This window comes from Elephantulus edwardii, unplaced genomic scaffold (genome assembly GCF_000299155.1).
Source record: "Elephantulus edwardii isolate Elephantulus edwardi_28Jun2011 unplaced genomic scaffold, EleEdw1.0 scaffold00229, whole genome shotgun sequence".
NCBI classification, from domain to species: Eukaryota; Metazoa; Chordata; class Mammalia; order Macroscelidea; family Macroscelididae; genus Elephantulus; species Elephantulus edwardii.
The window spans coordinates 1,025,539-1,042,374 of record NW_006399979.1 but is presented as its reverse complement, the minus strand read 5'-3'; the positions used below and the strand labels follow the sequence as shown (position 1 = coordinate 1,042,374).

Below are 16,836 nucleotides of genomic sequence, written 5' to 3'. Positions count from 1 at the left end.
AAGGGTTCCAGTCTCTCCACAACCTCGCCAGCATTTGTTGCTAGCTGTTCTGTTAAAGTTTGCTATTCTTACTGGGGTGAGCTTATATCTCATAGTTGTCTTGATTTGCATGTCTCTCAGGGCTAGGGATTTTGAACATTTCTTCATGTGCTTGTTGGCCATCTGAAAGTCTTCTTTGGTGAAGTGTCTGTTCATATCCTGTGCCCATTTTTCTATTGGATTATTTACCCTTATCTTGTTGTGGTGTTCAAGTATTTTGTGAATTCTAGATATAAGTCCCTTATCTGACATGTCATTACCAAAGACTTTTTCCCAGTTTGTTGCTCCCCTTTTTACCCTGTTGGAGAAGTTTTCGGATGTGCATAGGGATTTGATTCTTAGAAGGTCCCATTCATCTATTTTTATCTTCTCCTGGTTCTAAATTTTTCAGGATACTTGGAAGACTCTTTATGTTGTGGATTAGGACTACTAGAGTTCTTCCAGGCTTTTCTTGAATGAAGTTTATAGTCCTTGGTTTTAGTCCTCGGTCCATGATCTGCCTTGAGTTGGTTTTTGTATATGGAGTGAGGTGTGGATCTTGTTTAATTTTTCTGCAGATAGTTTTCCAGTTTTGCCAGCACCAACCGATTTCATCTCCTTGTCAAAAATCAGTTGACCATATATATATCCTTACAACATGACCAAAGTACGTCAGACGAAGCCTGAGAATCTTTGCCTCCAAGGAGCAGACCGGTTTAACCCTCTCCAGTACCAAAAAATATGGAACGTTTCACGAATTTGCGTGTCATCCTTGTGCAGGGCCATGCTAATCTTCTCTGTATCGTACCAATTTTAGTATATGTGCTGCCGAAGCGAGCACTTGGGGGTTTTTTGGTTTCTTTTTTTTTTTTTTTTTTAATAATTTAAGTAGAATTGGTGATAGTTCTTTTCTGAATGTTTGTTAGAGTTCAACTGTGAAGTCATTTGGGCCAGGAGTGTTTCTGACGAGAGTCTTTTAATGACCAGCTCAACTTTTTCTTTTTGATGAGTCTGTTTGAATGTTCTGTGTATGTCTTTGTCAGTATGGGTAGGGTGTGAATTTCTAGAATTTGTTCTTTCCTGTAAGTTTTCAGATTTTCAGAGTATGTTGTTGTTGTTATGTGCCATCGAGTTGCTTGCAACTTATAGCGACCCTATGTACAACAGCCCTGAACTCTGCTCTGTCCTGTGCCAATCTCACTGTCTCCAACACACCCATCCCGATTACCACAGTCACTGAATCAACCCACCTCCTAGAGGACCTTCCCCTCCTGCCCCTCCCCTCCACCCTCCCAAGCATGATATTCTTCTCCAAGGACTGGTCCCTCCTTACAACATGACCAAAGTACGTCAGAGGAAGCCTGAGAATCTTTGCCTCCAAGGAGCAGACCAGTTTAATCCTCTCCAGGATGAATCTGTTTGTTATCTTAACAGTCCATGGTACCTTCAATACTCTTCACCAACACCAAAGCTCAAAGGCATTAATTCTCCTTCTGTTCTCCCTAGTTATTGTCCAATTCTCTGATGCATAACAAGTGATTGCAAAGACCATAACCTGTATCAGATGCATCTTAGTCTCCAGAGAGACACCCTTGCTCTTCAGTCCCTAACAGCAGACTTTCCCATCACAATACATCTTTTAATTTCCTGGCTACTGGTGTCAAGAGTGTTGACTGTGGAGCCAAGCAAACTAAAGCTGTGAACCATCTCAATCTCTTCACCATCCATCCTGATGCTGCCAATTGGTCCAGTGGTGAGAATCTTTGTCTTCTTGACATTGAAGCTCAATCCATATTAGCTTTTCTTAATATTCTAATATTATCTAATTTCCTCAGATTCTGTTGGATGTCACCTTTATAATTTTTTAGTCATTTGTGTCTTACTTTTCTTTTAAGTTTGCCAGTGGTTTGTTTATTTTATTGACCCTTAACAAGAACCAGCTCCTTGTCTTATTGATAGTTTCAGTTGTTTTTCTCTTTCTATCTTGACTTGGGCTTTTGTTCTTATAATTTTCTGTCTTCTAGAGGGTATGGTGTTGGATTTTTGTTCTTTTTCTATATGGGGGAGGTTTTGAGTTAGGTAATATATTTTGCTTCTCTCATCCTTTTATATGTGTGTGCCTGTTGCTATGAAAAGCCCCTAAAAACTACATTAGCTGTGTCCTAGCGGTTTTGAAATGTTGTATTTTAATTTTTTTCAGGAAACTTTTTAATTTCAATTTTTAATTTCTTCTATAACCCATTTGTATTCTAGCTGGGTGTTAGTTGGCTTCCATGCGGGTGGTTTTGTAAACTAATTTTTAATTTTATGGTTGAAAAGATCCTTTGTATTACTTTGGTGTTTTTTAATTCATTGAGGCATGTTTTTTATTAATATGATCAGTTCTGGAGTATGTACTATGTACACTTCAGTAGAAAGTAAATTGATTTTAGTTGGATGCAGTACCCTGAATAAATCCACAAGGTTGAGTTTTCTAATTATATAGCTTAGATCTTACAGTCTTTGTTAAATTTCTTTCAGGTTGACCTTTCTTTTTGTGAGAGTGGTATTTTAAAGTCTCCTGTCACTAGGAAGCTCTGGTGGCCTATTGCCAAGAAGCTGTGCTACAATCCTGAAAGCATGTGTTTCGAGGCCACCAGTCGCTCTGAGGGAGAAATATGAACAATCTCCTTCCATGCAGTTAATTGCCTCTGAGAACTCGCTGGAGGGTCAGCTATTGGTCAGTTCAGACTCTCTGTTACACAACAACAAACACCAGTATTGTGGTGCTGTCTCTTTCTTTCTTCAAGTCTATTACCTGTTGGTTTATGTAGTTTTCAGGTCTTTCATTTGGTGCATAGATGTTGACCAAGGTTATGTCTCTGATCTTTTAATCCTTTCTTTAATCATTATATAGTGCCCTTCCTTGTCTTTTATGATGATTTTCATCCTGAAGTCTGTTTCATCAGAGATTAATATTACCACTCCTGCTTTTTTGTGGATGCCATTTGCTTGGCATATTTTTTCCACCCTTTGTTTTTTAGTTTATCTGTCTCCTTGTTTCTTAGATGTGTCTCGTATAGGCAACATATTGATGGGCTTTGCTCTTTTACCTATTCTATACTCCTTCTCCCTTAATTGGTGTTTTTAGGCCATTCACCATAAATGTGATTATTGACAGGCCAGGTTTTATTGCTGCCATTTTTATTGCTGCTAATTTCCTGTCTCCCTTCTTCTGTGTTTTTAATTACTATGGTCCATCCACTTTCCTGTGATGTCTGTTTGTGAAAGACTTCCCTTAAAGATTTTTGTATAATTGCTCATGTCTTCATAAATTCTTTAAGTTCCTGGTTTTCTGAAAATGACCTCATTTCTCTTTCCTATATGATGGATAGCTTTGCAGTGTACAAAATTGTTGGCTGGCAGTTGATTTCTTTAAACTTTTTGTATCCGTCATTGCATTTTCTTCTTGCTTACAGGGTTTCTGCTGAAAAATCAGAGCTTAATCTAATTGGTTCTCCTTTGTGGTGGCTTTTTTTTTTTTTACAGTGCTTTTAATGTCCTGTCCTTATCTTTGATTTTGGAGAAGTTGACTGTTATATGTCTTGATGTTTTTCTTTTGGGATCTAGTCCATTTGGGGTTCACTGAGCTTCTTGAAAGTGAATTTTCTCATTCCTCATGAAACCTGGAAAGTTTTCTTCTAGTATGTCTTTCACCATTTTCTCAGTGCTTTCCCAGAACTCCATGTCTTCTGGAATTCTGGTCATTTGTATTTTGTTCCTTTTGATATTATCCCACATGATTCTTAGTATATTCTTCCGTTTCTTCTCTGCTTTTTCTGCTGATTTGTTTCTGTTGAGGTTCTTGTCTTTCAGCTCTTTTCCATTTCTTCAGTTCTTCATTGTTGTCCTTCCGGCATATTGGAAACATCTTTTTCTTCTTGATAGTCTGTATTGCCTTTTCATGGTGTTTGGTTGGGCTTTTTGGTTTGTTTGTTTGTTTGTTTGTTTGTTTGGGTCTTTTTTCTGTGGTGGTTCTTATTTACAATGCTGTGTTGACTATCCCCACACAGTCTTTTTTTAAATTTTTAAACCTCTTTAGGTATAGTTTCAATTCTTTCTTCCATCTTTTACAATTTCTTCTGTAACTGTTGATATTCCTGCACATTGATATATTTCTTCTGGCTTTCTGTCTCTGGAGTAGTTGTTGTATTTGTAGCTTCCATTCCTTGTGCCATCATTTGCAGAATCTCCCATAATTTCATATAAGTAGGTTCATATTAATATATTTCTTCAGATTCTCTATCTCTCACATATTCACTTTATTCATGCCTTCCATTTTTTTCTTGTATAATTTGTACCTTCTTCTGTAGCTGTTTAAATAACTCCATGCCAATATATTTCTTCTTTCTCTGTCCATGGAGTATTTACTGTGTCTTCCATATGCTCTGTTTTTTTTTCAGGAGAAGGCTTATTTTGGTTTTTTTTCTCCACAGTATTTGAAACTGTCTGCTCTTCCTTGTCATTATGTCAGGTTTTTCTTGCTATATGTTAGGGTGTTTCTATTGTGGCCATTTCGGTTGTTGACAGTTCTTTATCTTTATGATGTTATTTGATTATTTGCAGACTTTAAGTGTTCACTTTCTGGCAGAGGGCAACTTGCTTTTAGTCCTTCCTGATCCTGTGCAGTAAGAAAACTTGCCTTGCCTAAAATCTTTTAACTACTCTCTTGTCTGTAATGCCTCTCTGTGAGACTGTCACCTGAGTACTGCCCATCTCTTCTAAAGTTTCCAATTTTCTTTCTTGTGCTTGTACACAGTGAGACTGGAGACCAAGTTCCATTTGATCACTGTACTCTATCAAGTGTGGAGGGAGAGGGCATGGTCAGGTACCTCAGGGATAAGCAGTCGCAGGAGCAGTTCCTGGGTTCTTTTTCTTGGGAGAAATACCCAGGGAAGTGGTTGGTATCAAGCAGTGCATCCCCACAACTCAGTTGGTGCTCTTGGCTGACCCTTGCATTGTTCTCTTGTGTCTAGTCAGGAGGGAGCCACTGCTACCTGAGCCACTTTAGCTCAGGGAGGTGGCCAGGACTCAACTGTGCCATCTCCATGTCTCATCTGGTGCTAATGGCTGGCTCTCGTACCTGTCTCCTCTCCTGCAGCTGGTTTGGGTGGGAGCCCTCCTTGCCTCCCCAGCAACACGAGTAACATTGGTCTAGCTAAGTAGTTCAAACCACATAGGTGTCAGATGGTGCTAATGGCCAACCAGTGCACCTTTTTCCTGTGCTATGGCTTATCAGAAGGGATCCTGTCTTGCATGAGCTGATAAAGGCCCAGAGAAGCATTAATGCCCATTCAGGACAGTCCTCAAGTCTCAGTTGGGATTAGTGCCTGATCCATGCACTTTTCTCCCTGCTGCTTGTCAGTGGTGAGCTGTGTTTTCTTAGTAGACATAGGCTATGGTAAGAGACACAGTTCCAACAGTACAGTCCCCAAGACCGCTGGTGCTACTTGCCACCCCCTCATTCCTCTGCCCTCTCTTGGACCTAGTTGAGAGCTTTTCCTAGTTGAGCAATGTCCAAAGGAAACATCAGGGTCCAAGAAGTGACGTGAAATCCCTGTTTGTGATAGTCTCAGACTTTCTCACCTCTCTCTTCTTTTTCACCTGGCCAGGAAGGAGCTATTCCGGCCTGATTCCTTTACTGGTGGTGGTGAGTCAGGGATAGATGTGATGCTGGGTGTAGGCATGGTGCAGGCATGGTTGGGGTTGGGGGAGGAGTGACATTTGGGGGCAGAGAGGTGCCAGGAGTAGGCAGAAGGGCACTGACGCCCCCCCCCCCCCCAGAATGGAGGATCCTGTGGTTGGGGAGCAAGAAGAGTATTCCTTTATTTTTATTTGTTTAAGTCTTATTGAGAATACTTTAAAAATTTGAAATAGAAATATAATTTGATCCAGTAATCCTACTACTAGATATATATCTTAATTAAATGAGAGCTCTGGCAAGAACAAATATGTGCACACTCATGTTTATTGCTTCATTAGTCACAACAGCAAATGGATAAAAACAAGTTTCCGTCAATAGATTAGTTAAAGAAACTACAGTTTAGTTACACATTGGAGTACTATGTAACATTGAAAAACAATGAAGAATTCTGGAAACATTGTATAACAAGGGTGAACTAGAAGATAATATGTGAAAGAAATGTTTGTCACAAAAGGAAAAATACTGCATGATCAGTATATAAAATGTTAATGAAAGGTAGAATTTTTCTTGCATGATTACCAAGGAAAGGGAGGGGAGTGAGTGAGAATAAATTCTTATTAAAATGGATGAAAGGAAAGGCAGTATAGTATATGTGGACAACCAGACATTGTGAGTATTGTAATTAATGTTACAAAACAATGCGTGGATGATTCAGTGAGTGAAAAGCCAATATGCATTTTTAGCTTTCACTTAACTCACAATTTAAGAGAAAAGCTAGAAGTCCCTACTTTGCACTTCCTACATGATGGCTCATTTGCATTGAATTGGAACTGACTCATAACAGGCCCCCCATCACGTTTTAAGAGGTTGTGAATCACACAGGAGTTTGCTCGTCTTTCTCCCTTAGAGCAATTGGTGGATTTGAACTGCCTGCATTTGAGTTGGTAGTGCAACTCCTTAGCCTCTAGATTACTAGAACTCCCTACAAGGAAACATTTATTTTAATAATTTGGAAACTTCCAGACTATTTACACATGTGTACAGGTACACATTTATGAAGGGGAACTGTGTGTGTATGTATATGTTTGAGTCCTTATCTGTGTGCTTGTTTCTTGAAAAGAAATTATTGTATCTGAATATGTGGAGAATATAGATTATAACCTGCAAATTGTTTACCATTTAACTTCCTATTTTCATTTTATATAAGTATATGTGAGTGTGTGCACTCACATGAACATGCATATGTGATCAGTCATAAGCACATAAGATCATGGCTTTGTCACACTCTCTTGTATGAATGTGTTATTTGGCCATTTTTCTGCTGAAGGACGTTCAGAGTGTCTCCACATTTCACCTGATTACAAACCAAGTGGTATTCACCAGAAGGGCCTGTAAACTTTTGTCCTAGCTTCATCTTTATTTAGTTTCTCCACTTCATAGTACAGGCGACAGAAAACCAACCTCAGGGTGGTTGGGTGACCTTCAGGGACCAATGTAAAAGTTGTCGTTTTCTTTTAGATGATCCTCATATCAGAAAAAAAGGAGCATTTCTACTGTGGAGTGTTCTATGATAAAAACAGCATTTTTAGAGAAGTTTCTCCTTTGCAGCTACTAGAAATTTAAGGTGCACAATCTAGCATGGATGGATTGTGGCCATGAAATCTTGAAACACTTTTAACTTGGCAGAATTCTAGATTTCAGAGCTGCAAGAAATGTCGGATTGATAAATCAATTTGTTTGTTTGTTTCCCTCACTTAAATCATTGATCCCTAAATTGAAGATATTTTTCACGACATTTAACTTGTTTTTTTATGATTTTTTTGTTTATATTTCTGTGTAGCTGCATTAAACATTAATTTATAGTTTTTACTAATGGCATAACTAATCATGCTTTTAAAAAGCTAAATACCATTTCAAGGTTAATGCATCATTGAAAGGAAAAAGTATTCATTAAGGTGTTCATAAAACTTTATGCCCTTTAGTCACTATTTACATACTAGATATAGTATCTTACTTTGGTCATGGCTACTGGCCATATCTTGAGGATTAACATATGTTGACTGAAACTTCTGCATGCTTTTACGTTTTGAACTTTAATTTCTTAGGATGAAGGGACATTTTTATTTATATTCGTCTTTTTGCTTAGGAAATTTTGTTTAATAGTCATGCAATAGTAAAGAATTTAAGAATGGTGATATCAAATTGTTAGAAATTCTACTTCTATTTTGTAATTTGATAATTGTTCAGCAAATTATTGTAACTTGTTGCTTAAGTGTTTTTTTACCTCCCAGCCAATTGCCATTTGTCTATATCTTAGCCATAGTTTTGAATTTATTATTTTACAAAAAATTTAAGACACACTGTGAACAACCATATCAAGTGACTGTAGAAAAGATATCATGTTTGTGGCATTTTCTGTATTAAAATTGAATTGTGGTCATTAGGCAGATTTTATGCACATTATCAAATTGGGTTGGTAACCCTTCCTTTATAGTGATTTCTTCAAATATCAAGTAGACTTACTTTTTTTACAACAAATTTTATATTTATTGTTATGATTTCCTTGCCCACAAAACTGCAGATCTTAAGAATGTTATTTATTTAAAAATATACTTTGATGAAAAAAAGACTGAGGTGGGTTTTTTTCTTAAAGTAGTGAGAAAGGGAAAAGTCGTCTAATATTATGATATGAAAATCTGAACAGAAATTCAGCTACTTACAAAAATATATTATGGTAGTGGACATGCATCTTAACAATATGCATAGACTTACAAATTTTATTTTCTTTTACATTAGATTTATTTAGTGTAATGTTAAAATTTTATAATATTACAGCAATACTGAAAACTTCGTAACTGTTATAATCAGAAAAGGGTTTAATTGAAAGGTAATTGCAGCTTAGGACTTTTCTACACCTCTCTACATCAGAGGAATGACCTGTCTTGCTCGATGGTACCCACCTTTTCTATTAAAACTATCCCTTTTTCACCTTCAACAACAACAAAACAGGAAAAATAATTGTAACTTGTCATAGAATTAAATTGTTATGTAATGATTTTCATATTACTGTAAACTCTTAGTTTATGTTTATATGATTTCATATGTTATATATCTTTTATAATTTTTATAATTTATATTTCATAATTAAATTATTATGTAATATTTATATTATTTGTAAAAGTCAGTATATTTTTATAAATGAATTAAAACCCCTTTTATAAACTGGAAACGTATAGGTTCCTTTGCATTAAGTTTTCCTTTTCTTTTTCAGTCTGTAATCAAAACTGGGAGGCTGCTGATTAGTCACGAGGCTCCTTTGACTGGCGGCTTTGCATCGGAGATCAGCTCTACAGTTCAGGTAGAGTGACTTTTTGGTACTAATTCTAACGTATGTGCTGCATACACATACATTTTTTACAGGGGGAAAATTACTTTTTACAATGTATGGAAACACACCTTTTTTAAAAAAAATAAAACATACCATAAGTAACTTAAAAATTAATAACTTACTGGTTTAATTAATAACCAAATTTCTACACTGTTTGTAATCTTTTCAAACCCATTTCTTTTTAGAAACACCCCCTTAAGGTGCTATATTTAAAAAAAATACATACAATTTTTTGTTGGATATTTTAAAATAATTTTTATTTATATTTATATTATAAACATGAATAATTTTAAAATTTCTTCTATCTTTTAATCAAAATTATTTTAAATATTAAGTATATGTATTTTAAATGCATGCTGTTCATGTAAGTCTTTTATATTCAGATAATCATTACAGTTTATAAACTTCTTTCCTGGTATTAAAATACGTTTTAAAAAGACATTCAGGTAAAGTATTTCTTAGCAATGTGTGTTTTAACAACTAGATTTAAATACATGTGAATGATGACAAGTTTTATTTTTAAATTTTAATTAAGAATGACTTCTAATAAAATATCTTTAAGTACTAATTAACAAAATTTAATGAAGCCAATTTAAATAGAGGTATATATAAATCTAGATTAAAATACTTTATAATTACATTTTCTCAAGCAAACTCATAGGGGTATTCTTACATATGATTTATAGCCACTGCCAAATTTAAAGAAAGCAGATATTGAACTTTGTAGATCTGTTTTCTTATGTATATTACTTACCATTAGATAGCATATCATCATTTATTGTGCATTTTATATATTGAGTAGCATACTGTACTAATTTTGTAAAAATGGAATTTGTAAGATTGAGTACAGTAAGATCAAGTTTTTATTTTGCGTCAGAGGCAGAACTAGAAAAAAAGAAACTAGATTTCTACCTCCTTGTTAAATTTGTATTCAGTAAGCCACTAGAAATGATAGTGTCTGTTGCTAACAGAAAGCATTACAGCTGTGTTCATTTTACCCACTGGATGTGATCTTATTCTTTCAGACGTTTTGTTTGTATTTAAATATAAAAGAAAAAAACAGAAAGTAAGAACTAGAAATTATAACTCCCCATGTGAAGTTTACTTTCTCTAAGAGAGCTGTTACATTTTTTCAACATGGATTATTTATTGTTAGTTTATAATGAAATGCAAAATTGTTCAGATGGGAGAGGGGTTGGAAAGATTATCTCATGTACTATCTCTTTGGAATATTCTGTTAGGTCATGTTAAAGAAAAACTCTCTCTCAGGCACCAAGAATACATTTGTGAATTACCATTTGAGAGACATTGTATTAAGACACTCTTTATTTACCATAGAGAGTAAGTGTACAAGAACAAAAAGAAATAGTTTCAGAATCATATTTTGAAATTATGTGATAAACTCAATGGTAAAGAATGTTGGTGAGGTTTTCAGAATACAGTCATATCCTAAAAATTCACAAACAAAATGAAAAAAAGACATCTGGTTGCTCCTTCTGACTTCCAAGAATACACTCTTAAACTTTCAAGGGTCTTCAGTCTATAGTATGAGAAAAATTCATCTAAAGCAACCTGACTTATTTTAAAGAAGAACATTACCTGCCCAGCGTGCTTGTGACTTACCCAATTTATAAAGACAATGCAAGATTAGAGAGACTAAGAGTCGTAAGTAAAATGTTCAGTGTGTGTATATTCTTCATTCAAAGCTCTCTCCACCCCAAGAGGAAGAGAGAAGTTTTTGATTCATTGTAAAATACTTTCTGTTTTCCATGCTAAAATTATTCAACCAATTAACCACAATGAATTAAGGCAATACTGTGAAATTTGTATTAGAATGTGCACTTAATAATTTGGAAGTATAGAACTTGGCTTTATTACTAGGAGGAGAAATGTGATAATGAATGTGAAAAAAGGGTTGTTTTTCTCTTAATTCAGATTTTTATTTACACATAGGAAAAATATAAGAGATGAATCTAAGTAAGATTTAACAACTAATGTAGTATCTCTATATGTTTGCCTGCTGTAACTTTTACATATTGAAATGGGATGAAACAAAAATCTAAACACTTTGAAATATTTTCCTTTTTTTTGCAGTTGCATATAATTTAATGTAACCTAAATAATGCAGTCTACTTTTCATTTATTTTTAATGTATGTATTAGTTTTATGGAATCGCTGTTCCTCACTATAAATGAAACTTGTATCAAATTACCAGTGCCTTGAGCAGTTTTAGCTGGAATAGCTAAACAGGAGTTGCCCTTAGCAGTTGAAGCAATTTTCTTAATTTTCTGTATTTATTCTTGTTCATATATTTTATAAGATTAACAACAATTAAAGCAAAACATATAAAAAATAAAATAGGACTAAGATATGGAAAGACAACTTTTTGGATGTCAAAGAGCATTTTAATTGACATTTGAATTAATCAGAATAACCTAAAAAGTTTGAGTACCGGTGAGTTATTCTCCGTGTTCCACTGGTGCTTGCAATTTTTATATGACAAAAACCCCTACAACCCACAGTTATGCCACAAATACTATTTTGTGGAAGGTATCTGGTAGTTTTTAAATGCTTATGGTTAAACTTATAAATATCCTAAAATAACATTTTCAAAGAATAACTGTTAACAACAAAATTAATCTTTGTAAAAGCATTTATATGTAAGAAATGGCTTTTCTGGTTTACTCATCTAGAAAGAATGCCTGTGTGGAAAAAAGGGAAAGAACCACAGAAAACTATAGAAAGCATTCCGTTAAGTGTATAGTTGATATGTATAGAAAAATTCCGTTATTCTGTACAAAATTTCATTTCAAATGAAGGAACTTTTTTTTTTACTTATTACTGGAAAGCATTATTGACATTCCTATTAAAAGATTAGTTTTCATCAGAGATATAGTAATAATTTTTATATATTGCTTTAATTCATGGCAGACAATTTTCCTATATAAAAGGATTTTAGAGTGTGCTTCTAAGGTTTTTTTCATTCTTGTTTCCTCTTTTTTAAAGTCATTGGTAATGTTTATCTGTAAGCTACTGTTAGCCATTTATTATTTGAAAAAAATGATCTGTTTTACTTCAGAGTAATATGAAACTCACAAATGTGACCAAGATACTACTTTATATTAGCTAGACATTAATTATATATATTATATAATTATATGTTATTATGTATTATAGACAGTAGTTATATTTATCATTAATTTCTTTGTAAAATTTTTGGAGGACAAAATAAATGCTTATAAAAATCAATATCAGTATACCTCATCTAGTAACTTCTCTGAATTCCTTTGGATTTATTTTGGAAGTTAAGTGGGAGACAGAACAAGCAGAGGTCTGGTATATTTGGCCTCCTCTGGGAAGATTTCTTGGTCAGTCGTCCAAAACTTCACTGTCTTTTTTAATCTAATTTTACATTCCCATCTGTTCTCACTTTAGGATGAGGGAACTATTTTCTTCTTTTGTTTCATTTGACAGATACTGAAATTTGGCAACATACTTCTTTTACAGAGACATTCATTGTGTATGTTTATTTGTGGCAGTGATAACTAAACTTAAGTAGTCCTTTGACCCTCCACTGTGTATTTAGGGAAAAAAATGTCACTTTTTTTCACCCCAGAAAATTATGTGACTTAATCTTTTGTGGTTGTGATGATTAACTTTGTGTCACCTTGACTCACTGTGCTTCTCATTATTATGTCATTATTCTCCATTTTGAGGCCTGGGGTAAGGAAAGATTCCTTAAGGGGCTAGTGTACCTCCAGTTCATATGTGGATTTCTATATAGGGGCGCTCTGGTGGTTTAGTGGTAAGGAGTTGTGCTGCCAATCCAAAGGTTGGTGATTCGAATACACTAGCTCCTGCATGGGAAGAAAATATGCAGTCTTCTCGAGTGTGATTTATAGCCTTTAAAAACCCACTGAAGGATAAACTGTGAGTTGGTTACCACTCGATGACACATAACAACATAAATCTGTGAAAGTTCTCGCAATCATTAATCCAGTCCACAATTCTCTCACCTATAGTTCTTGTGACTTGAACCAGCAACCTGTTGTCTGGCACACAGGCTTTACCATTCACCTGTTCATGTAGCCTTGTGAGCCAACAGTTAACACTCTGACCTGCCAATTGAGGGTTTGTCAGCCTTTTGAAACACAATGAGTCAGAGACCTCCAGCCTAATGCCTGGCCATGGACTTGGCATTTGCCAACATCCACCCCTTGTTTTGCTTCACTAGAAGACCAATCCTAAAGCAGTAGTGTTTTCATTAGTCAAGTTTATGTAACCACAGTTTTTTCAATAAGAATGTCTTTACTGTAGAAAAGAAAAAAGTGCATTCATTCAGTATTCTTCCCAAATAATTTATATGGTCTAGTAAAGAATATTAAAATTTGGCATCATTTATGTAAATATTACAATCAAATAACTGTTATAACTTTGACAAGTATAACTCTTTAGCCATTGTAGGAACTAGCTTTGGTATTAATTTGCAACATATTCCCATAATGATGAAATAAACCTTGACTCTGATAGGATTATGTGATAATAGAAAAATGATTTCTTTTTTTACCCCTTTGGATTCAGTGCTTAATATGAGTGCCAGAAATTTTAGGGATTGTGGTTGGTTTAAAGGGTGGATTCTTGTCCCCTCCTCTTTTATATTTTTTTAAACACATGGAAGCAATAAGTCTGCAATAAAGCATCCATTTGGAGGGGATGGTAACTTTCCATACCATTGTTTCATCCTTTCTGTGCGGTCCTTTTTCTTCCACTAAGAATTCAGAAATTGTGCATACCAATATTTATTTATTTTTATATATGTATATATAAATAATATTATTCTAATAGTTTGAAAATATTAGGACTTAGGTGAATCACTGTATAAAGCAAAGTTTCCAAAACTTAAGGTGAAACAATTTTATTTTTTTCACTACTCTGTATTAGAAAATTTTACCCCAAAAGATTTTTCTGTTAACAAAATTTGATTTACTATCAAGTTTGCAAGAACACTGATTAAAGATATTAATCTAAAGTAGAAACGAAAGGTCTTGACTTTTAAATTAAAACCTATTATGGTAGAGTTGATTCTAACTCCCAGCACCCTTGTATGCTGCAGTAGACCTGCTCCATAAGGTTTCCAACAGTTTTAATTTTACTGAATCATGTTACAACTTTCTCTTACAGAGCGGCTGGTGAGTTTAATCTGATGACTTTATACTTTGCAGTGGCACCACCAGAGTTCTATGATTTAAAATAAGCTTGTTGATAATTTGAAATTCTCAAAGAAAATGATTATTTAAAAAAAATCATCAGAGAAAAATGACTGTTCTGATGAGTAGTGATCAGATCAATTATTATTGTTGTTGTTAGATGTCATCAAATTGTCTACAACAGAGTAAACCTAGTGAAAACTAGATCAAAATCTTGCCCTATCCTACACCATCCTAACAATCAGAAAAATATTTTGCTGCTATTTTGTAAACTTAATTTTTCTCTTTAGGGATACATAGCATTTGTCATCAATAGTAGATATAACAAGCTGAGGTAATATACATCTATAATCAGTCTGTTTAGGTGATGGAAAGTATGATTGAACATAGTGTCTAGAGACAGATGTGTTTTTCAAATGCAGCCTTGCCCTGAGGCCTCTTGCACAGATTTGATATCTGTTCCATTGTTGATATTAATTGCCATAGAGTCAGCTCCAGTTCTTACGGAAACTCCATGTTTGGACAGTAGATCTGCTCTATAGGGTTTTCAAGATAGACCTTTTGGAAGCAGATATCCAGGCCTGTCTCCTAAGGTACTTTGGCTAGTGTATGAACCATCAAGTTTACCAGTGATTGTACCACCCAGGGCCTCCATGATAACCATCATGGAGCTGGCAGTGGATTTGAAGCCTGATTTGGGGTTGGCAGCACAGCTAACATTTGTTTCAGAACGTAGAGATGTGAGTGAAAAGGCGGAAATGCTCAAAAGAAGGTCTTTCTGGAGACAGAGTTGCTGCATCACTATTGGTAATTAAATTTATGTCACACACTTTTGTTCCTTTTTCTTGCCCTGACCATACTGTGGGCCTTCTATCTTTCTTTGTTTGGTAGTGCCAATATGACCAAGTTTCCACCATCATCTCTCTTGTCCCCCTGCTCATCTTTTTCTTGGAAGTTGCAACCATTTGGATACCTTGTCTCAAAATATTCACATTTGAAACCTTCAAGATTTGACCTATTAGAGCCTTGAAATAAAAATTTAAACTTCTTACCAACTTTGATAGTGATAAGAAATGTGTGAGATGAAAATGTTTGTGTGGAAGAGTTTTAATGTGAAGCAGTGGGAAAAGGTAAACATTAGCCCTTCTTTATTTACTTGTTTGTGAGATTATATTAATATCAGAATGATCTCATTAATTCTCCTCTCTTCCCTGAACTTTTAAAACTAGTTGCTTGCTTATTTCTGCCTCCAAACTCTCATCATAAAGCTTTCATTATTTTCTTAAGATAAACATAAACTTTTTTTAATCACCTGTTTGACCAAATGTTGTTACTAAGTTTTGTCAAGTCAGATCCAACTTGTAACTGTCCCCCCAGCAGGTTTTCTGAGGCTGTAAATCACACAAGAGGAACAAAGATGGAGCAGGTGGTGGATTTGAAGCCCGATTTGGGGTTGGCAGCACAGCTCACTTTTGTTTCAGAACGTAGAGATGTGAGTGAAAAGCAGAAATGCTCAAAAGAAGGAACTAAACAGAACGGGAGGGAGCTGAGCAGAATATTTCAAAGGGAAGCTCTAGAAAACAAAGCAGAGACTTTCAATGAAATGTGCAGAGTTGTCATTTTCTTCTAAATGAAATGCAAAACTTTCTGCCTTTGAGTTAGTTCCAACTCACATCAACCCTCCACTGGGTTTCTGATGCTGCAAATTGCAATGGAAGATACTGACCACCTTTCTCCACATGTTCTCTGGTGGATTTGAACTGCCAGAGAAGTGATCTCTCCACATTCAGGTTTTGTCATTATAGAGAAAGAGGTGCAAAGTGGATATTGTCATATCTTTCTCTCTCATTACAGTTGAGTCAAAATCAGCTCTTAGGTTGACCTTCTGGCAGATTTCTGAGGCTAAATATCACATGGGAGTAGATTTCCCACCCTTCTGTCATGGAGCCCCTGGTGGATTTGAACTACCGAAGGGTTTCAGACTTTGGATTAGTGGTGCAACACCCACCACAGCTCTGCCTTTCTAAATCTTTACAGTGAATCTCCGAAACAGAAATAAATGAGGAAGAATAGATTACCAGCAAAACTGTTCCTATCTTTCATCTTGAAATCATCCTGTAATAAACGGAAGATAATATACTGTTTCTTTGAGCAATCTTGTCTTATGGACATACAGCTGGCAATTTTGTGCTTCTAGATAAACTGTCTTTAACACTTCTAATGATCTTTGAGGTAGTTACGATTTGTTTTACTTTTAGCTTCTGATCCAACAATATAAGAATGTATCAAGGTTTTTATTTTTTTTATTTTTCTGTATGTATGCAGTTTTGTTTGTTTGTTTGTTGGTTTTTTTAGTGATGGGGACAATTGGAGAGCTCTGGTGTCCTAGTGGCAAGAAGCTCTACACCAATCCTGAAGACACACAGTTTGAATCCTTGCTCCATGAGAGAAGTATGGACATTCTTGACTAACTGCCTCCAAAAACCCACTGGAGGGTCAGCTGTGGGTCGGTTCTGACTCAACAGTACACAACAATAGCA

The 16,836-nt window shown here is 35.1% G+C and overlaps 1 protein-coding gene across 1 annotated transcript in view; it reads left to right on the top strand.

Annotated features, from left to right (window-relative positions):
• The window catches only part of BCKDHB (branched chain keto acid dehydrogenase E1, beta polypeptide), a 454,972-nt gene that overhangs the window by 347,864 nt on the left and 90,272 nt on the right, over window positions 1-16,836 (top strand). Inside the window, exon 9 of the mRNA XM_006898429.1 lies at window positions 8,973-9,059. Coding sequence (XP_006898491.1) covers window positions 8,973-9,059 — 87 coding nt within the window. The remainder of the gene's footprint in view (window positions 1-8,972; window positions 9,060-16,836) is intronic.